This window comes from Gobius niger, assembly GCF_951799975.1.
Source record: "Gobius niger genome assembly, chromosome: 22".
In the NCBI taxonomy this organism is placed as follows: domain Eukaryota; kingdom Metazoa; phylum Chordata; class Actinopteri; order Gobiiformes; family Gobiidae; genus Gobius; species Gobius niger.
This window is the reverse complement of record NC_136873.1, coordinates 13,291,871-13,315,386: the sequence shown is the minus strand read 5'-3', so window position 1 is coordinate 13,315,386 and position 23,516 is coordinate 13,291,871. Positions and strand designations below refer to the sequence as shown.

Below are 23,516 nucleotides of genomic sequence, written 5' to 3'. Positions count from 1 at the left end.
AGCGGTTTATTGAAAGTGACGTATCACAGCTGATCTCCATGGCGACGCAGGACAGTCAGGGCCATATTGGTGAATAACAGACAGATTTCCTAAGCCTGATAAGACACAGAACTGAACACACTGAACACAACAAAGTGTTTCAAAGATCAGCGTCTGAAATACGCCACGTCCATGAGTGACGACGTCCTCTGGTGATGAGGCGACTGTGGGGCTTCCGTCTTTAGCCTCTGTTTTCTCAGCAGCGTCAGACTTCACCTCCTCTCACGCTGAACCGTCCTCTGAATAAAGCTGTCGTCTGTTTTACAGGAAGACGCTGACGCTGCCCCCAAAGCCAAAGAAGCTTCTGGAGGGAAACGGCACCGCTGTGAGCAGTGTGGGAAGACATTCAGCCGTAAACAAAGCCTAACTCAGCATCAGAGACTCCACACTGGGGTCAATCTCCTCAGCTGCCCCCAGTGTAACAAGAAGTTTACTACAAAACAGGGTGTGACTGATCACATGAGAGTTCACAGCAAAGAGAGGCCTTTTACATGTGATCAGTGCGAGAAGAGGTTCAAGTCAAAGGCAGAGCTAAAGACACATACTACACTGGTCCACACTGACGAGAGGCCCTTCTTCTGTGACTTGTGTGGGTTAACATTTAAACGAAAAGTTAATCTGAAGCTTCACACAGTCGTACACACAAGAGAACGACGATTCAGCTGCGACGAGTGCGGACAAAGTTTTGGACGATTATCATCTTTAAAAACTCACCAACTCATTCACATCGGAGAAAAGAAGCATCACTGTGGCCAGTGTGGAAAGGCCTTTCTTCATCAACGTGGATTAAAACAACACAAACTCACTCACAGTAAAAGGAGCTTCACTTGTGATGAGTGTGGGAAACACCTCTGCAGCAAATCAGGCTTAGAACGACATAAACGGATGCACTCGAGATATGAGCTGTTCTATTGTGAAACATGTGGAAAAGCCTGTGTCTCACTGAGTTCTTTACAATCACATGAAGTCTCCCACTCGACAGATCGACGTCACATCTGTGGCTATTGTAGTAAAGCGTTCAAAAGGGAAGATCATCTCAGAACGCACATTGAAGTCAGTCACGAGAATAAAAGGTTCCAGTGTGAGCAGTGTGACAAGTCTTTTACCTCTAAGGCTTATCTGAAAGCCCATCAGAACCTTCACACTGGGCACGACGCCCTGAAACACCAGAGCGTTCAGACCGAGGCCAGACCCTCCTCAGAGCAGATCCCTCTGAAACTACTTGTAATCCGGCTTCACCGAGTCCCAACACAGACTGTCCTGAAGCTGGAGACACTGACAGACTGTTAGAGCAGACGAGCAGACCTCCACCAAGAGACCTCCACCATGAGACCTCCACCATGAGACCTCCACCATGAGACCTCCACCATGAGACCTCCACCATGAGACCTCCACCATGAGACCTCCACCATGAGACCTCCACCAAGAGACCTCCACTAAGAGACCTCCACCATGAGACCTCCACCATGAGACCTCCACCATGAGACCTCCACCAAGAGACCTCCACCATGAGACCTCCACCAAGAGACCTCCACCAAGACATCACCACCATGAGACCTCCACCATGAGACCTCCACCATGAGACCTCCACCATGAGACCTCCACCATGAGACCTCCACCAAGAGACCTCCACCATGAGACCTCCACCATGAGACCTCCACCAAGAGACCTCCACCAAGAGACCTCCACCATGAGACCTCCACCAAGACGTCGCCACCATGAGACCTCCAGCAGCCACTCATGGACTGAACCAGGACTAAACCAGAACTAAACCAGGACTAAACTAAGACTAAATCAACACTAAACTGAGACTAAACTGAGACTAAAACTGAGACTAAAACTGAGACTAAACCAGCACTAAACTGAGACTGAACCAGCACTAAACTGAGGCTGAACCAGGACTAGACTGAGACTAAACAAGACTAAACTGAGACTAAACTGAGACTAAAACTGAGACTAAAACTGAGACTAAACCAGCACTAAACTGAGACTAAACCAGCACTAAACTGAGGCTGAACCAGGACTAGACTGAGACTAAACAAGACTAAACTGAGACTAAACTGAGACTAAACAAGACTAAACTGAGACTAAACTGAGACTAAATCAAGACTAAACTGAGACTAAACTGAGACTAAACTGAGACTAAACCAGCACTAAACTGAGGCTGAACCAGGACTAGACTACTAAACAAGACTAAACTGAGACTAAACTGAGACTAAAACTGAGACTAAACCAGCACTAAACTGAGACTAAACTGAGACTAAACTGAGACTAAACCAGCACTAAACTGAGACTAAAACTGAGACTAAACCAGCACTAAACTGAGACTAAACCAGCACTAAACTGAGGCTGAACCAGGACTAGACTGAGACTAAACAAGACTAAACTGAGACTAAATCAAGACTAAATAAGACTAAACTGAGACTAAATCAAGACTAAACTGAGACTAAACTGAGACTAAACCAGCACTAAACTGAGACTAAACTGAGACTAAACTGAGACTAAAACTGAGACTAAACCAGCACTAAACTGAGACTAAACTGAGACTAAACTGAGACTAAACCAGCACTAAACTGAGACTAAACTGAGACTAAAACTGAGACTAAACCAGCACTAAACTGAGACTAAACTGAGACTAAACTGAGACTAAACCAGCACTAAACTGAGACTAAACTGTGACTAAACTGAGACTAAACCAGCACTAAACTGAGACTAAAACTGAGACTAAACCAGCACTAAACTGAGACTAAACCAGCACTAAACTGAGGCTGAACCAGGACTAGACTGAGACTAAACAAGACTAAACTGAGACTAAATCAAGACTAAATAAGACTAAACTGAGACTAAATCAAGACTAAACTGAGACTAAACTGAGACTAAACTACCACTAAACTGAGACTAAACTGAGACTAAACCAGGACTAAACTGAGACTAAACCAGGACTAAACTGATTAGAAAAATGCCATTACTTAAGTAAATTCAAATGTTTTTATTATTTTATTTGATCCTATGATATTTAGTTAACGTAAATTCAAAGCGACAAAGTTCAACAAATGTTTAGCGCCTTTATTTCATTTCAAATAAAAAAAAACATTTTGTTTACAGTTCCTGCGTTATTCCATTCCCGACAGCAATCTTTTAACATTGTATTCTAGTTTTCACCAACATAAAATACTTTTCCTTTCAGCAAAGCAATATTTGTTTCACATATTTTTGAGCGGAGAATAAATCACTTTCCTTTGTGTTGTTTTTTGTGCATCAGCTCTTGTTTTCTACAGGGAAATGGAACCCAGCTGTTAGAGTTCAATTTCTACAATGATTTTTTTCTTTTTTTAAGAGAAGGAAGTTTTATGTAATATGTGTTTTGTGTTTGAAAAATAAAGTTGTCTGATGATTGAAGTCTTTCCAGTTACTTTCACTTCCTTCCATTGTCGAACATGCGTGTACTTTCTATGGCACTAGTTGAAAAGTTACCTTGTTTACTTTTTTATTCCCAACACATTTACTAATTTTAATGCTGCAAACCAGCTGTTCCAAATAGACGTAGAAAATGAGAAAACTACGTGTAAAATACCCAGGTGTTTTTATTGAATTAACAAATTTAAGTTGAAAATAAGGGACTTAAAACATCAGAACTTCCAATGACACAGTTTGAAAGAGCCTCATATCTTTTAAATCCACTGAATCCACTGAATTAACTCTGAATACAATGATAAACATGTAAAATTCTCTAAATTAATTAAGTTGAAAAACAAAAATTACATACAATTTGTGTTTAACCCTCTAGCTACTGAGGCTATGAATATCCAAAATGTTGCCAACATTAACACGTTGTGAAATACTTTTTCTTTGAACTTCCTCTCGCTTCCCTTTTAGGATCGAATAGTGGATATTTATATTCTTATCTAAGCTGAATTTCTAATAGTTACTAAGGTAATTGAGTACTTTTACGTATTTAGCCTATTAATCCCCGCCTGAACCAAGCACATTTTCTCTGGTTTGGCTTTACCCAAACATAAAAGCTTCTTGGAGAGAAAAAAAACGACAAAAAAGCAACAAAAAACGTGACGAAAAAGCAACAAAAACACTTACCAAAAAACGTGACCAAAACGTGACGAAATTGCAACAAAAACGTGACGAAAAAGCAACAAAAATCATCAAAAGACTGACAAAAATGTGATGGAAAAGCAACAAAAACACTTTAAAAAAAACGTGAAGAAAATTGAACAAAAACGTGACGAAAATGCAACAAAAAAATGACGAAAAAGCAACAAAAAGCATCAAAAGACAGACAAAAATGTGATGGAAAAGCAACAAAAACACTTAAAAAAAACGTGACCGAAACGTGACGAAAATGCAACAAAAACGTGACAAAAATGCAACAAAAACATGACGAAAATGCAACAAAAATGCAACAAAAACGTGACAAAAAGCAACAAAAACATGACGAAAATGCAACAAAAAGCATCAGAAGACAGACAAAAATGTGATGGAAAAGCAACAAAAACACTTAACAAAAAACGTGACCAAAACGTGACGAAAATGCAACAAAAACGTGACGAAAATGCAACATAAAAGCAACAAAAAGCATCAAAAGACTGACAAAAATGTGATGGAAAAGCCACAAAAACACTTAAAAAAAACGTGAAGAAAATTGAACAAAAACGTGACGAAAATGCAACAAAAACATGACGAAAAAGCAACAAAAAGCATCAAAAGACTGACAAAAACGTGATGGAAAAGCAACAAAAACACTTAAAAAAAAACGTGACCAAAACGTGACGAAAATGCAACAAAAACGTGACAAAAATGCAACAAAAACATGACGAAAATGCAACAAAAATGCAACAAAAACGTGACAAAAATGCAACAAAAACATGACGAAAATGCAACAAAAATGCAACAAAAACGTGACAAAAAGCAACAAAAACATGACGAAAAAGCAACACAAAGCATCAGAAGACAGACAAAAAACGTGATGGCAAAGCAACAAAAACACTTAAAAAAACGTGACGGAAATTGAACAAAAACGTGACGAAAATGCAACATAAAAGTAACAAAATAGCGGCAAAACAATGACAAAAACTTACGAAAACCCTTTAAAAATGTGACAAACGCTGCGTTAACCTGCCTGTAAACTCCAGCCGAAAAGATTTTAGATTTGGGTAAAGCCAAACTGAAGAAAATGCGCTCGGCTAAGGCGGGGGTTAAGAGGTTATAAGAAGTTCTGTTGCTATTTTCTGACTGCAGTGACTCACTTTGGCCACGCGGTTGTGCTGTTGTCCGTGTCCGAGTTCTTGTTGACATACGTCACTAACAAGCGACGGTGAAACGGCGCTTCATTGTCGCTCATCTTCGGCTCGTCTCTTTCCGAAATAAACTCAGCAGAGCAGCGAAACAGCATGATTTTCCGCATTTAAATGGGTAAGTAAACACCACTATGCACGTATTGTTCACGTAAGACCCTTTTCCTTCGACGTGAATGACAATTTATGAAAACGGACTGGATTCTGGTGTGATTGGAATTATGCTGTTTCGTCTCTTCTTGGATTTTGTGCACATGTACAACATTATTTCCCTGAAGATGTTGTGCAAAATGATGTGTTTTTGTTTTTAAGTCTCTCCCTGTCAGCTGAAAACTCTGACATTCTCCCTGAAACCTTGCATTAAGCGGTAATTGTCATGGATGTGCACGCGCCATTTGTTTATCTGATAATTGGAGCGACCAGGTTTTTAGAATCCGAACTGCTACATATACATTTGGATTAATGCAGATAATGAAGCGTGAGCAGTCTGTCCATGATGTAAGTGCCTCCCTCCTAAAGCCTTGTGTTTCCCTCAGAGAGAGGCTAGAAGTTAAAGGTGCATTCTGCAACTTTTTATGTGGAGAAAAAGGTGATGTGTGTATTTGACCTTACAGTGACAGTATTATGCGTACCTGTCTGGTCTGGTCACGCACAAAGACCAAAGATGTTCAGATCAACTCGTCTAAGTCGGGTAAGAACATATCTCAGTGTGGAAAAACGGTGGCCTGTTCCTTTAAGACATAGGTGTCAAACTCTGGCCTGCGGGCCAAATTTGGCCCGCAATGTAATTATATTGGCCCGCGAGGCTATACCAAATGACTACTCGAGCTGGCCCACCGGTATTATACAGCGCATTCATTCATCGCTAATACTACAAATCCCATAATGCCTTGCTGTTGTTTTGGCGCGTCAATCAGGACAGGTCCCAGAAATGCCCTCTCCTCTGTGACAGTAGTTATAGCTAAGCTACAACTGTCACTGTGGAACCCCTTCCCAAAAATGGCGAAAAGAAAGGCAGACACCAGGAGCTTTCTGGACAGGTGGGAGACAGAATATCTGTTTACATTATGTAAAAGAGCCTCAGCTCAAAGCCTGAGCCCAGACATTGATGAACTATCATCCAAGAAGAGATGCAAGTGTCTGGCTTGGGCACATCAGATTAGATCAGTGTGTAGCAAACTGAGCAATAATAAACATTTTCTGCACTTTTTCTTGCTACTCCAAGACATGGGCTTGAATGGTTGATTGATTTATTATTGTTATTCTATTTTTAAAATTATTATTATTTATTATTATTATTTAAATTTCATTTAATAAATGAATGTCATTGATGTTTTTTTAAATTTGAAATTTGATTTTGCATATCTGGACTATTAAGTTATGTATTGTATAGTAATAAGTGTTGCTTGTTCCATATTCAGTGTTAAAGCAAATCTTGTTTGGGTCCATATTAAAAGGTTCATTTGTTCAATGCTGGCCCGCGACTTTGTTCAAGTTTTACATTTTGGCCCACTGTGTATTTGAGTTTGACACCCCTGCTTTAAGAGATTATAAAGGTCTTAAAGGGATGTTTCAGGATTTTTGACATAGGGCCTCATTTCCTAGTTATCCAGAGTGTTGCTGATTTCTGGAGATATTTTTTTGTAATTCAAGCAGTTCTTATATTTGAAGGGTTACGTGGCGCTAGGCTAGTGCATGTCTATGGTATCAGCTAGCCTGCATTAAAAACAGTGTGACCCGCTCCACAGAGCACCTGAGACAAATCACTTATAACACCAAAGTAACCATATAAATGTCTGTCGAATAATTTAACCATTTTTCATTTAAAATACCTTATATTTGAGCAGCATCAGCTTCGTGGTTGTATAAGCTATGCGGTGGCGGAGTGATCTGCTAGAAAATAGTCCCTCAAAATGCGATCATTCATGTGATGCAAGCAGTGTTAATTTTGACAACATATTTAGTCTTTTGACTCAAATGTAATTTAATTTTAGTCTCGTTTTAGTCGACTAAAATTGCATGTCAATTTAGTCGACAAAATTTAAGACTAATTTAGTCGACTTTGCATTGATAATATTCATTATAATCATATTTAATCTTGTTCCTCTGCTTCATGGAGCTGCTCCACATGAACAAAGCTCAGAGCTGATCCTTTAACAGAGGATTTACATGACATGAAGCTCTTTCAAACTGTAATAGAAGCTTCTCCTTTTCATTTTTATTTAGTCTTATTTTAGTCGACTAAAAATTCTGGACATTTTAGTCATAGTTTTAGTCTCATGAAGAACTTTTACTTTAGCTTTAGTCCGATTTTAGTCGTCAAAAATATCACTTTGACTAGAATTAAGAATATTTTAGTCGACGAAATTAACACTGGATGCAGGTCAGTTATATTCCAAAAAATTATTCTATCAACACAGACATTTATATGGTTAGTCTGGTGTTATAAGTGATTTGCCTCAGGTGCTCTGTGGAGCGGGTCACACTGTTTTTAATGCAGGCTAGCTGATACCATAGACATGCACTAGCCTTGCACTAGCCTAGCGCCACGAAACTCTTCAAACATAAGAACTGTATGAATTACAAAAAAAAATATCTCCAGAAATCAGCAACACTCTGGATAACGAGGAAATGAGGCCCTATGTCAAAAATCCTGAAATCTCCCTTTAAATTTGACTTTCCCAGCTCCCGGCAGAACCAGAGTTTTAAACCCCTCTCTCCTCCTCCTCCAGTTGTCTCCGCTCGCAGGTATGAGGATCCTTCTGCAGGGTCCCGGTTACGCCTGCAGCCTCCTGTCCGAGCTGAACCGCTGCCGTCTGTCCCGGCGATACTGCGACGTGCTCCTGCAGGTGGGGACCCGGACCTTCGCCGCGCACCGGGCCGTCCTGTCCTGCTCCGGCTCCTACTTCTGCAGCCTCTTCTCCCGCACCCCCGACGCCGCCGCCCCCTCCGCCTCCGTCGTCCCCCTGGAGTTCATATCGCCCGCTAACTTCGAGAAGGTCCTCGCGTTCGTCTACACCGGCGAGATCCTGATCGACCTCATCGACGTGGGGGTGCTGTACGAGCTCGCCGAGCGGCTGGGCATCGGGGAGCTGGTGCGGGCCTGCCACGCCACCTTCCCCGACCTGCGGGCGAGCTGCAAAAACAGCCCCGCCCACGTCAACTCCACCAACCACGAACTCGCCGCCTGCTCCTCCGCCGCGTCCTCCTCCTCGCTCTCCTCCCTGGCTCCGACCACGGCGTCCGATTCGCCGTTTTCGCAAAGCAGGCCGACGAGGAGCGGCTCCGCCACCGGGAATCTGTCTCTGAGTTTGAAGTCGGAAAACAACGCGGGCTTCGGGCGGGCGGTGGCGCAGCCGGGGCGCCGCCTCCCCGACCCGGATGCTCTTTTAAACGATCACAACGAGGCGACGCTTCAGCTCAAGACGGAGCAGGAGTTTGAGGAGGGGGAGGAGAAGAGGGAGGAGGAGGTTCTGCCCGAAATGCAAGCGGAGGCGGAGTCCACGTCCTCCGCGGGGGCTTTAGGGGGTTTGCAGGTCGTGGCCGTGCGGGGGGCCGTGGCGGACGCCGGAGAGGGCGGGGTTTTCAGCGGAGGGGACGGGATGGAGGCGCCGGAGGAGGACGAGCAGTGGAGGCAGCTGGCAGGTGGGTTTAAAGGGTCACACAAAGTCAGGCCACAAACTGTTTAACCCCTTAACTCCCACCGGAACAGAGCACATTTTGTCCAGTTTGGCTTTACCCCAGTCCAAAAGCTTCTGGAAACAAGGTGAGAAAATAGCGACAAAACTGAGACGAAAACAATGATGGAAATGTGACAAAAAAGTGAGAAAACATTGACCAGAAATTGACAAAAAAGTGAGAAGAAAATGACAAAAATGTGACAAAATGTGACAAAAAATTGACAAAAAAGTGAGAAGAAAATGACAAAAAAATGACAAAAATGTGACAAAAAAGTGAGAAAACATTGACCAGAAATTGACAAAAAAGTAACAAAAAAATGTGACAAAAAATGACAAAAATTTGACAAAATCTGACAAAAAATTGACAAAAAATGACCCAAAAAAAGACAAAAAATATGACAAAAAATATGACAAAAAATGACAAAAAATGTGACAAAAAATGACAAAAAATTTGACAAAATTTGACAAAAAATGGACAAAAAATGACCAAAAAAGTGAGAAGAAAATGACAAAAAATTGACAAAAAATGACAAAAAAAATGAAAGAAAAAAGACAAAAATTTGACAAAATCTGACAAAAAATTGACAAAAAATGACCCAAAAAAAGACAAAAATGTGACAAAAAATGTGACAAAAAATGACAAGAAATGGACAAAAAAGTGAGAAGAAAATGACAAAAAATTGACAAAAAAAATTGACAAAAAAAAGACAAAATCTGACAAAAAATTGACAAAAAATAACAAAAAAATGACAAAAATTTGACAAAAAATGTGACAAAAAATGACAAGAAATTTGACAAAATTTGACAAAAAATGGACAAAAAATGACCAAAAAAGTGAGAAGAAAATGACAAAAAATTGACAAAAAAAAGACAAAAATCTGACAAAATCTGACAAAAAATTGACAAAAAATAACAAAAAAATGACAAAAATTTGACAAAATTTGACAAAAACAAAAAAAGAAAAAATGAAAGAAAAAAAAGACAAAAATGTGACAAAAAAGTGAGAAGAAAATGACAAAAAACGTGACAAAAAATGACAAATATGACAAAATTTGACAAAAAAATTACAAAAAATTACACAAAAAAATGGAAACAAAAATTATGATAAAAAAGTTACAAAAATGAGTCGAATACCCCCCAAAAAAAAGATGAAAAAAAAAAAATCTGAGGTGAGGTAAAAGATCCTCTCAGTTCAGGCGGGAGTTAAGAGGTTAAGCCACATTATAAACAGCTTGACTTGAGTTCTTGTGAGATTTGCACATCTGATCTTCATCGTATCGCATCCTTTTGGACCATCCTGTCGTTTCAGATTGTTTCTTTTCTCTGTGATCTGAAGGTTTACTCACATTTAGGGCAGATTTACTTTGATCTTATTGATTTGGACGAACTCCCCCTGACAGGAGAGATCATCGAGCTCAGTGACGATGAAAACTTCCTGGATGAGAAAGAGGAGGAGGATGAGGAGGAGGAAGACGACCTGGTGTGCATCGAGAACGGAGACAATCCAAGCGTTCAGGTGAATAAATGTGGTTTGTTTTCTGAAAGCAGTACCAAGTAACACGTTTACCTTAATAAATCCTCTCCGTAGTCCCTGTGGGGGTAATACAAGTGTTCATGGGTGTCTCTGGACAGAAAACCATGTTTGCAACTTGACTGCCACCGGTCCGGAGAAAGCAATACACACTAATGGAATCACAAAGAAGCTAACATGCTAACGGGCAAAGCTAACTGCGGGCTAGCGTCACTTTAAACAGTATTTACAGCCAAGTTTGAGTGAAAAAAAATATTTCCGTTGTATAATTGGATGCACAGTATCCCTCTCTCCCTTCGCCTTTCCTGTCAGCGTAGTATTTACTCTTCAAGACAATTAATAAGTTAAAAAATCTTAACTTGCTACGACACCTGCAGTTGCGCTTATGGCCTCTAGGGGGAAGAGTTACTTAGTACTGCTTTAAAGCACAGAACGGCTCAGAATCGATGATGTTGGATTATGGGCTTTACAAATGTGGAGGACAGTTTTTGGGTTTGAACAACGAGGCGCTGACACCGTAGAAGAAGAAACCGCTCAATTGGCCAAAAAATAAAATCTCAATATATATATATATTTTTTAATCGATTTTATTTTAAATAGACTTTAAAAAGTATTGTGATCTTTCATATGAAGAAAACTGCTCAGAGTCCGGCTCATTAATGTTTCATAATGTAGCTACAATTCGGCTCATTAAAGGGGCTAGATGCAAGTTAGCAATTTTATACTCACTACTGCCACCTCAGGTCATATGTGTAACTGCAGCTTCTATATTAAGCTCGTGCATGACGGCACTTCAGACCCGAAGTAACACCTTTCTGAGTGACAGTGCAGGATTTTAGAAGCAGTTGTGGTGAACAGGTCTGGGCTCATTCTACACATTAGGACATGGCTAGCACATGTAGGGGGAGGAAAATACATAATTTTGACATTTTTAAACTCCGTATAGTCCCTTTAAGAAAACATAACCCTTCCTTTAAGAAATGTTTTAGATATTCCTCGTCTGCTCTCAAAAGTAAAACCCCTTAATAAGCCATGGAGTTTTCCAAAGTGTTTTAGTTTTATCGTCTTCATGCCTCTGCTTTGATTGACAACTGTCTCCATGGAGACTCACGGGAAAAGGGGCGGAGTTAAATGGTCAGAGCAGAGTGAGAGAAAGGCACAGGAAAACACTAAGTGAAAGTACTGCCACACGCCTTTTGAGAATTCTGTTTAAAATGGTTTCTATCAATAATAAATTCCGCGGCTCTGTGTCTCGTGTAACGTCTGACGAACCGCTTTCATGTTAGCTCGTCATCGCTACGCTATCGTCATTTAAAAAACGGCGCGTCCACATTATGATATTGTTTTTGTTGATGAAAACAACACTGAAGAGCACGAGAAAGATCCTCAAACAGTTTTCTTGAGTGTTGAGAGCTTTGTTGTGAAATGCCGGGCGCAAACATCTGGCGACCTCGTGTTTGGGTGTCCTCACGTCACTCCCCCCCTCTGTAGGAAACCGAAGAGCTCGTCCCGTGTCGGATCTGCGGCCTGAAGCTCCCCCCGGACCCCGCGGCGGTCCGGGCCCACGCCGAGTCCCACCTGACGGAGGGCGGGCAGTGCGTGGTCTGCGGGCTCCTCTTCGCGGACGGCGAGGGCGGACTGAACCACGTGCTCTCCCACGTGGGGGTGCAGCTGTACGCCTGCGCCGTGTGCCACGCCCACTTCGGCAGCCGAGCCAGACTCCTGCGCCACACGAACCGCGCCGCCGCCTCCTACTCCATCCCCCCGGCCGCGCTCGGCAACAGCGCCGCCACCGGGCCCCACTGTGAACTGCACTGCGCCCAGTGTGGAAAAACACTCAGCAAAGACTTCCAGGTGAGAGTCCGGGGTCTTTGCCAGACTCGTGCCGACCGTTTCAGCTCTGGATCTGTATTTGTTTTTGTTTTATTGTTGCGTTTCCGGCACATTTTTGGAGAAATAGTGCTTGGTTCAGGCGGGGGTTAAGAGGTTAAGCACTAAAAAGACTAAGGCAAGTTTATTTAAAGGATCTGTTTCATGCTATTTTAAAGTATAGACATTTATATGATATATTGTACCTCCTATGAGTACTATTTAACACACACACGCTAACACACACAAGCTAACACACAAGCTAACACACAAGCTAACACACACGCTAACACACACAAGCTAACACACACGCTAACACACACGCTAACACACACAAGCTAACACACACGCTAACGTTTTGCCTCACCGCTCTGTCCCGGCCTCTCCATCACATTGGGGACTCGCGTTGGTTATAAAAGTGAATCCACTTTGATTCTGGTGAAGGTTCACAAACATCAGAGACGGTCACAGAAAAACACTGTTTTGGTGAAAGTCGCTGAATCCCGGAGAGAAATTCCAAATTGTGGCGAGTGAACTCTCGTTTAGGAAGGTTGAATAAAGTCCTGTCCTCGTAAACACGCTTTTCTCTGTGACATTATAAAAAGAACAGGCGTGTCCAGAATAGTTTAGAAAGAGCTCCTTCACATTAGGGTTGTGCCAATGGACGATATCGTCCATCGTGATGGACGAGCAATAGTGATGCGCGGGTTGCGGGTTCCACCGCAGACCCCGCGGTCTGCCCGCGGTTCGGGTCGGGTCGGGTTGTGATATTCTCCTTTGATCGCGGGGCGGGTTGGGGCGGGTCAAAAAATGCCGGTCGCGGGCACTCTATGCCTCCGTACGCGCATTCATTCAATTCAGTCACAACTTATTCCGTCGTCTTTACAGCAGGTTTTTGGCATAAATATACGTCGGATTTTCATAAAACAAGCAGCGTTTTGCAGTTTGTGACCCAGAGAACGCTTTTGTGAAGCTCATGTCTCCTGTTTTCCACAGTATGTGTGACTGTGTGTGACTCCGCGTTAGGCCGACCTCTGCTCTCTTCCTCTCTCCCTCTTGCCCAGCGCTCTTCAGAGAGAGAGAGCGCGAGGGGCTGACACGCCGGTGCTGTTCATACGGATCATACTTGTAACGCATACTTTTAATGGTTGCGGGTGCGGGTGTGGGGCGGGGCGGTTTGTAAAAATAGAACAACGTTGCGGGGCGGGCTGGGGCGGGTTAGAACCTGCTCCAAATGCGAGACCCGCGGGTTGAGAAAAACCCTGACCCGCCCATCACTAACGAGCAACATCACGATGTAGAGCCACCATCGTGATGCCACACCCCCTCCTGGTCTTCTGTAGGCCTTGTAAACCTACAAACTGTGCAGGGATTGCACTGTAAATTAAATCACGGATGTAACTAATATACACGCTAGTGTCAGTACCTGCCAGAAGCCACGATGTGTTGGCCGTAATTATTAAAGTAAAGACGCAGCTGCTCTGTTTCTGACGCGCGGAGCTCTGTCTCTCTCTGCAGCTCAGAGTTTACCAGCGCGTGGTTTTGCTTTGCTACGTACGGAAACTTAAACCGTTTTAAAATGACGAGATGAATGACGGTATGAAGTTATGAGCTCACGGACCGGGCGGCGCGTGGAGCGGCTTCAAAAACATAAGCTACGACGCAAACGTGGACATATTGTCCCGTTCACCCACTGTTTCTTAAACATTACGTTAAAACTGAGCAAATGCAAATAATAAGCTCTGACTTACATTTGTATTAGTGTGATAAGAGTCGTTCTCCTCTCAGACTTTACGCACAAGTTTTAACGCATTTCTGTTGCAAAAGTCGTGTCCTTGACTGTGTTTAGTTTAGATCCATTTATCCTGCAATCTCACATTTTCCTAACATACATAGTAATATGCAGCTTATATATAGGCTATGTAAATGTCTTTAAAAAATGCTTATAATGAGAAATGGACGATATCATCGTCCATCACGATGGTTCACTGTAAACATCGTCAACATCGACATCGCCCAACCCTACTTCACAACTTTCATTGCAACAGAAATAATGAAAAAGCCGTTTTAGAAATTAAATATAGGCCTAATGCATCGCATTACAGAAGTTGTGCTCTTCCTGTTTGACACTGTGACGTAAAAACGTCAGAGTCACAACTCAGTGTTTTCCAGCAGAGGCGGAGCAGCTGCTCAGAGCAGGATTCAGGAGGATCACTGACAACTGTGTGAATGAAGCTGTGTGGACTCTGCATGTTCTCCCCGTGTCTGCGTAGGTTTCCTCCGGGTTCTCCGGTTTCCCCCATCACTAAAACATGGGCAGCTGTGGCTACAATAGTAGCCTACCACCATCAAGTATAGAATGAATGAATAAGTAACGTAGCGTCTTTGAGTGTCCAGAAAAGCTCTAAATAAAACCAATGCATTATTGTTATTATTATAAATAATAATAATAATAATAATATTATTATTATTATTATTATTATTATTATTATTATTATTAATCATAATACTAATATTATTATTATTAATAATATTAGTATTATTATTATTATTATTAATAATATTAGTATTATTATTATTAATCATAATACTAATATTATTATTATTAATAATATTAGTATTATTATTATTAATAATAATATTAGTATTATTATTATTAATAATAATATTAGTATTATTATTATTATTATGACGAAGTGAAAACGTTTTTTATATTGTTTTTCAAATGTATAATTATATTAATATTAATTGTTGTTTTTTTATTGCACTTTTCCAGATGCTCAAAGTCGCTTTACAGTTTTGTGAATTATTCATTCACACCATACTTAGTTTTAGCTACTGTTGTAGCCACAGCTGCCCTGGGGCAGACTGACAGAAGCCATCCCGACCACTCACTCACTCACTCCGTTCCCCCAGACCTCCTGGTCTCAAACGTCTCCAAGAACCGACCAGGCCGTTCCTGCTGAGCGTCCGAGGTCTGACGGGGTCGGGCAGAGCAAAGGCCTGTGGCCTTTATGAAAAATAAACTGTGAAATATCACATGTACAGATGAATTCATGAACCCTTTACTCTGACGCTCAGAACTGAACTCTGGAGCAGCTTTTTTCCACTGATGGTCCTTGAGATGTTTCTACTCCCTGACTGGAGTGGACTGATGTTAAATGATGCAGTGTGAGCCTAAATCAGCAGCTTAGCACCAGGAGGACGGCGGGAATGAAGAATGACGACAGTGCAGCACTTTGAGAAACTAGTAAAGTGCAATACAAGTGTTATTATGATGATGATCTGGACTTGAGAAGGTCCCACAGCTGACAGTGACATGAGAGCAGAGACTGCTCTGACGTGCTCTGTCAGCTGAGGGACCTGACAGAGCTGTGAGCCTTTCCAAAGCTCGTCTCATCCATTTCCTTTAGCACAGGTGGACTCCAGTCAAGCTGTAGAAACATCTCAAGGACGATCAGTGGAAAAGGATGTGCTGGAGCTCCTGAGTGTCGTAGCAAAGGGTACGTGAAGTACATATGTACACGCGATATTTCAGAGTTCAATTCTTCCAGAACGTGAGCGGCTCGGTGGTGCAGCGGTCAGCGCTCGTAACTCACAGCCAGGAGGCCCTGGTGTCTGTGTAGGTTCCTCCAGGATTATTTCCCATGAATCAACATGGTTAATGCAGCAGGTGAATTCTCCAGCCGTGGTCCTCACCTCAGCCAGATGGTCCGTGAAGTAAAGAGACACGAGCTCAGGAGGGAAGAAGTCAGGAGAGCCACGCTCAGAAGGGAAGAGACAAAGTACCCTTCACTCCCTCCCAGTGAACTCTCTGGACCATCCAGGCTTTGGGGGAATCGCTGGTGTTGCTGGACGTCCGTCCAGGCGGGGGCTGAATTACTGGGGGTGCAGTGACTGGACGTCCATCCAGGCGGGGGGTGAATCGCCGGTGGTGCAGTGATTACAGGAGGTTTGGACGGCGTGTTCTGACTTTTGACCATCATAGGAGGAACGATGGCAAGTTTAGCGTCAGATAAGCGGAGACGGAGCAGTGACCACAGAGGGCAGCACAGCTGGACACCTACAGGATGGAAATCTACCGGATGTGTCGGGTTCGACTTAACGGAGACAGAGATGAGAGTCAGACTTATAGTACACGGAGGGAGAGACGAGCGGGACAGAGACGACCAGAGAGACGCCACTGTAGGAAGGTACAGATACATCGAGGGGTTAATCTTCATCGTCCACGCATCGTCCCACGGCACAAAGTAATCCATCACCGTTATTGACAGGTAGGAGTGTTTGAAATGCACCCAGTCCGGGAGATGAAAGGGATACAGAGACAGCGGCGAAAGAAACAGTGTGACAGGTCCAAAGTTGACAGACAGAGGAAAGAATAATCTGAAAATCCAATCGTCCACCAACGGTCCATCCCCAAGGACGAGACGTGTATAAAGGCCGAACAGAAAAGAGAGGACGAACAAACGCAGGAGAGACTTCCACGAGGACGGGATAATCCAGTCTTGCAGCTCTTCCAGCCTGGAGACGATACTCATTTTGTCTGTTGGAGAAGTAAGAGCAGCAGGTCAGAAGTTTAAATAAACAGCGAAAACCACCACGGACCTCGACTCCAGCAACAGGCGTCACAGAGAATGTTTACAAATCCAAGTTTGTCGGCGTGAACTGAGCGAAACGTCTTCAGATACTCAGCGAAACGTCTTCAGATACTCAGCCAAACGTCTTCAGATACTCAGAGAAACGTCTTCAGATACTCAGCCAAACGTCTTCAGATACTCAGCGAAACGTCTTCAGATACTCAGTGAAACGTCTTCAGATACTCAGCCAAACGTCTTCAGATACTGAGCGAAACGTCTTCAGATACTCAGCGAAGCGTCTTCAGATACTCAGAGAAACGTCTTCAGATACTCAGCCAAACGTCTTCAGATACTCAGCCAAACGTCTTCAGATACTCAGCGAAACGTCTTCAGATACTGAGCGAAACGTCTTCAGATACTCAGCGAAGCGTCTTCAGATACTCAGAGAAACGTCTTCAGATACTCAGCCAAACGTCTTCAGATACTCAGCCAAACGTCTTCAGATACTCAGTGAAACGTCTTCAGATACTCAGCCAAACGTCTTCAGATACTCAGCGAAACGTCTTCAGATACTGAGCGAAACGTCTTCAGATACTCAGCGAAACGTCTTCAGATACTCAGCCAAACGTCTTCAGATACTCAGCCAAACGTCTTCAGATACTCAGCCAAACGTCTTCAGATACTCAGCCAAACGTCTTCAGATACTCAGCCAAACGTCTTCAGATACTCAGCCAAACGTCTTCAGATACTCAGCCAAACGTCTTCAGATACTCAGCCAAACGTCTTCAGATACTCAGCCAAACGTCTTCAGATACTCAGCCAAACGTCTTCAGATACTCAGCCAAACGTCTTCAGATACTCAGCCAAACGTCTTCAGATACTCAGTGAAACGTCTTCAGATACTCAGTGAAACGTCTTCAGATACTCAGCGAAGCGTCTTCAGATACTCAGCCAAACGTCTTCAGATACTCAGTGAAACGTCTTCAGATACTCAGTGAAACGTCTTCAGATACTCAGAGAAACGTCTTCAGATACTCAGTGAAACGTCTTCAGATACTCAGCCAAACGTCTTCAGATACTCAGTGAAACGTCTTCAGATACTCAGCGAAACGTCTTCAGATACTCAGCCAAACGTCTTCAGATACTCAGCCAAACGTCTTCAGATACTCAGCCAAACGTCTTCAGATACTCAGCCAAACGTCTTCAGATACTCAGCCAAACGTCTTCAGATACTCAGCCAAACGTCTTCAGATACTCAGCCAAACGTCTTCAGATACTCAGCCAAACGTCTTCAGATACTCAGCCAAACGTCTTCAGATACTCAGCCAAACGTCTTCAGATACTCAGCCAAACGTCTTCAGATACTCAGTGAAACGTCTTCAGATACTCAGTGAAACGTCTTCAGATACTCAGCGAAGCGTCTTCAGATACTCAGCCAAACGTCTTCAGATACTCAGTGAAACGTCTTCAGATACTCAGTGAAACGTCTTCAGATACTCAGAGAAACGTCTTCAGATACTCAGTGAAACGTCTTCAGATACTCAGCCAAACGTCTTCAGATACTCAGTGAAACGTCTTCAGATACTCAGCCAAATGTGTCTCAGCGTTAAATGCTTATGGCTTAGAGACGCAGGACATTCCGTTGCCTAGCAACATCCTGAGTTTGGAATGACATCATCGGTCATGTGACTTTTGGTTGCCAAGCAGCGGTTTGGAACTGTGCCATATATGGTCATGTTTGAAAACAGTTAAGGGGGAAAACAATTTGAAGAAAAATCTAAACTTTCTCTAATTATTCAAAAACTACTTTAACAAATGTTGAATTATAAATATAGTTTCTACTAAATAAAGATACAAAGACATGGAGAGGAGCAAAGTGGTTCAACAGCCCATAAATACATAAATAACAGAGAATGCTAACTTGATGCTACATGTTATTTGCATGTTATATCCATATGGACCTGATTTAGACTGGACTTTATTTGTATGTGATAGATAATGGCTAAAAGATTCTGTTTCCCCTTCTGTAAAGCCACGCCCCTTCTGTAAAGCCACGCCCCCTTCTGTGGCGTTTCATAGAAACACAGTGAACACAGCTACAGTTACACTGGCCGACAGCCAAAGTGGAGAAGATGCATAAGAGGTTAAAGTAATGTGAAAAATACTGTTAATGACTTTAAAGCCACACCGCGTAGAATTTTACCCTATAAATAAAATTGAAATATGAGCATTTATTTTATGTCAGATATTTTGATCATTGAAAAATACCTCATAAATGTACAAACAAACATTTATGAGGCTCACCCCTCCTAAGATATGACTGTAAACTTTACTGGGAGTGGGTACGTCTCCAGCTCGTTTCCATGGAGATGTGACAAAAGGCAGTAGAATTTGAGATTTAAACAGGTTAGTTTCTCATCCAAGTCCATTCTTTTATTACACACTGCAATAATAGCGTTTTCTGTGTCATTAGGAGCATGTTTTGTTTTGCCGCAACAGTACAGTCCAAAATGTTACGCAGTGTACCTTTAAAACAGGCAACGTCAGGCCCGGGGGCCAAATCTGGCCCTCCAGCACAGAACCTCTGGCCCCCAATATAGAACATCCCACTGGGGCAAATATAATGTAAAACAGTGATTCTCAACTGGTGGGTCGGGACTCACTGAAACAGTCTGTAAAAAGTCTGTAAAAATTAATATTATTGGGTTGTTTTGATCATAATTTCAGTCTTAAAAGCAAATCTACGTCTTGTTCAATAAAAACATGTGGTAAATACAATATTTTATACGATATATGACAAATTATAGTTTTACTTGTGTCACAGCTTGTCATTAAAGGATCTGTATCTGCTATTTTAGCCATCCCAAAGTAAAGTATAGGCTATTGTTTTTCTGGGGGTATTCTCCAAACCCGGAAGACAAGACGCTTCGATTCAGTTAACTCCGCCCCCTCTCTCTGAGCGGATCTGCCCGTGCATTATTAGCAGTAAAATGAATAGAAATATCAGAGCAATAAGTGAAGTTACATGATTACTCCTCGATGTTTAGAGAGACTCGAGTGTGTCTCCAGGCCCATGTTCGCCTGCCGTCAGTGACACATAGATCTGAGAGTCTGAGAACCTCTGTGTGTCGCCCCCTCCAGAGCGTCCGGGAGCACGCCCTGACCCACGCCTCGGTGCCCTCGCTCACCTGCGCCGTGTGCCAGCTGCCCCAGGCCTCGCTGTGCACGCTGCTGTGGCACTGCCTGTCTCACCTCGCCGTGCCCGCCTTCACCTGCCCGCACTGCGCCATGTGCTTCGTGGAGCGCCCCCTGCTGGACAGACACATGAGCGCCCACGCGGACGAGGCCGCCGCCAAAGAGAGGGAGCGCTCGCTGCTGCGGGCCTACACTTTCAGGTAACGGACGCTGGAGAATGTTAGTAATGTTAGTCATGTTAGTGATGTTAGTGATGTTAGTAATGTTAGTAATGTTAGTAATGTTAATAATGTTAGTAATGTTAGTAATGTTATACACTGTGTTCCAAATTATTATGCAAATTGGATTTTTGTGTCAAAAAGGTAGAAAAAACAATAATAATGAAACTCATGGATGGTATCGTGTCTTGGGGCTCTATGAATCACTGACATTAATCTCAGAGACCTGGGATGGTTAGTTTTCAGGTTAAGCCCAGTTAAGGGAAAAACTACTGAAAAGGGTGTTCCACTTTATTATGCAGATCATCATTTTCAAGCAATATGGGAAAGAAAAAGGATCTCTCTGCTGATGAAAAGCGTGAAATAGTTGAATGTCTTGGTCTAGGTGTGAAAACCTTCCGATATTTCATGAAAGATTAAGCATAATCATCGAACTGATAAGAGATTTGTGGATGATTCAGAGCACACTCCGGTTTGTGCAGATAAAGGCGCAATATGGACGGTTTCAGCCAGACAAACACATTAGATTAAGAGAACAGATGCTACAAAGCAGCAGACAGGTATTTGAAGCTGCTGGTGCCTCTGGAGTCTCCCGAACATCAAGGTGTAGGACCCTCCAGAGGCTGCAGTTGTGCATAAATCTTCTATCCGGGCCTCCCCTAAACGGTTGATTGAAGCTGATGAACAGAAACGGCTGCAGTGGCTCAGAAATACATGAGGACTCATTTTCAAACAGTCTTGTTCACTGATGAGGCCGTGTGACCCTGGATGGTCAGATTAATGGAGGAGTGGATGGAGGTGAATGGCCACAATGTCCCAACAAGGCTGTGACGTCCCACCTGAACCGAGCACATTTTCTCCAGTTTGGCTTTACCCCAGTCCAAAAGCTTCTGGAAGAAAGCTGTGAAAATAGCAACAAAACTGAGACGAAAACAAAGATGGAAATGTGACAAAAAGTGATGAAAAAGTGTCAAAAATGTCACAAGAAATTGACCAAAAAAAATCCAAAATGTGACAAAAAAATGATTAAAAAATGTACAAAGATTTGATTAAAAAAATTACGAAAAAATGACAAAAATGTGACAAAAAATGACAAAAAAATGACAAGGAAATGACAAAAATGTGATTAAAAAATGACAAAAATGTGATTAAAAATTGACGGAAAAATGACAAAAAAATGACAAAAAATGACCCAAAAAATGACAAAAAATAACAAAAATGTGATTAAAAAAATGACAAAAATGTGGAAAAAAAATGACAGTTATAAAAATGAGCTGTGAAAATAGTGTCAGAACTGAGACGAAAACAAAGATGGAAATGTGACAAAAAAGTGACGAAAAATTGATGAAAAAGTGGCAAAAATGTCACAAGAAATTGACATTTTTTCGAAAAATGACAAAAATGTGACAAAAACGTGACAAAGACATGACAAAGATTTGATAAAAAATGTACGAAAAAATGACAAAAATGTGATAAAAATTTGACAAAAAAAATCACAAAACTTTGACAAAAAATGACAAAAAAAAGACAAAAATATGATAAAAAATACACGAAAAAATGACAAAATGTGATAAAAAAAAGAGGAAAAAAATTATGAAAAAATGACAAAAATGTCATAAAAAATTATGAAAAAATGACTAAAATGTGATAAAAATTTGACCAAAAAAATGACAAAAATGTGATAAAGAAAAGAGGAAAAAATGACAAAAATGTGATAAAAAATGACAAAAAAATGACAAAAATGTGATAAAAAAGAGGGAAAAAATGACGAAAAAATGACAAAAATGTCATAAAAAAATTATGAAAAAATGACAAAAATTTGATAAAAATTAGACAAAAAAATGACAAAAATGTGATAAAAAAAAGAGGAAAAAATGACAAAAATGTGATTAAAAAAATGACCAAAAAAATGACAAAAATGTGATAAAAAATGGACGAAAAAATGACAAAAAAAATGACAAAAAAGTTACAAAAATGAGTTGAACACCCAACAAAAAAAATGATGGAAAAAAATAATCTGATGTCGTGAGGAAAAGGATCCTCTCGGTTCAGGCGGGGGTTAAGAGGTTAATATTCGGGCGTGAAACTGGCCCGGCTGCGACTTGCACTAACCGCTTCTTTCCCTTCAGCGCCAACGGCGGCGAGTCCGGCGGTCCCGAGGAGCTGCGCTGCATCTTCTGCCCTCAGACTTTCCGCTCGTCCTCCGCCTTCCACTCCCACCTCAGCGCTCACACGGCGGACGCGCTGCCGCCCAACGCCGCGGCGGTCGCCAACGGCTCCGTCCTGCTGGGCAAACGCAAGGCCGACCCGACGGCGCCCGGCTGCTCGTTCCCCTCGCTACGGGACATCGGCGGTTTATTCAAAATGAGCAACGCGGGGCTGGGATTCGGCTCGGCGGCGCATAAAGGCTTCGGCGTCGGGCCCGGGCAGGACGGCGTGGACGCGGGCGCCGCCGCCAAGGCCAAGTGGTACCGCTGCCGATACTGCGGGAAGTCCTTCGCCCACTCCGGAGAGTTCACCTACCACCTGCGCATCCACACGGGCGAGAAGCCGTACCAGTGCAAGGTGTGCCTGCGCTTCTTCCGCGGCCGCTCCACCATGATCTGCCACCTGAAGACGCACGCGGGGGCGCAGATGTACCGCTGCACCGTCTGCGGCCTGTTCTTCTCCACGCTCAAGATGGTGTCGTCGCACATGGAGCTGCACAGGGAGCACCTGCCGCCGGACTTCAACATCGAGCAGACGTTTATGTACAACGACCACTCCAAGGAGCCGCTGCCGCCCGCCGACACGTGAGGGGGGCGCGGCGTCCCGGGACTGGGGGGTTGGGACTGGGGGGGGGGTAAAGGTCCTTTTCACCGAGAGAGGAACCTGCTCATTCCTGAAGGCGAGACATGGCAGGTGAAAAGGGAAACTTTTTACATTTGGAGATGCCAACTTTAAATGTTTGGTGCAATTTATTACTGGTATAAATATTAGGGGGAAAAAGTATTGCAAGTTTTCTGTTATTTTATGTTTTCATATAAGAATTAGGTGTTTTATGCATAAAAATGCCTAAAATCTCCCATATTGTCAGCGACAAAATCTGAATAATGGATCAA

General features: G+C 42.5%; 1 protein-coding gene across 1 annotated transcript; it reads left to right on the top strand.

Moving 5' to 3' along the window:
* Positions 1 to 5,357: 5,357 nt before the first annotated feature.
* On the top strand, positions 5,358 to 23,211 carry zbtb39 (zinc finger and BTB domain containing 39; the record flags this gene model as incomplete). The annotated part of the gene is made up of 6 exons (XM_079580894.1): positions 5,358 to 5,463; positions 8,078 to 8,990; positions 10,426 to 10,541; positions 12,048 to 12,410; positions 20,144 to 20,397; positions 22,545 to 23,211. Exons 2-6 carry the CDS (start codon positions 8,096 to 8,098, stop codon positions 23,209 to 23,211), a joined length of 2,295 nt encoding a protein of 764 aa, XP_079437020.1. The 5' UTR covers positions 5,358 to 5,463; positions 8,078 to 8,095.
* Between the last annotated feature and the right edge of the window lie 305 nt (positions 23,212 to 23,516).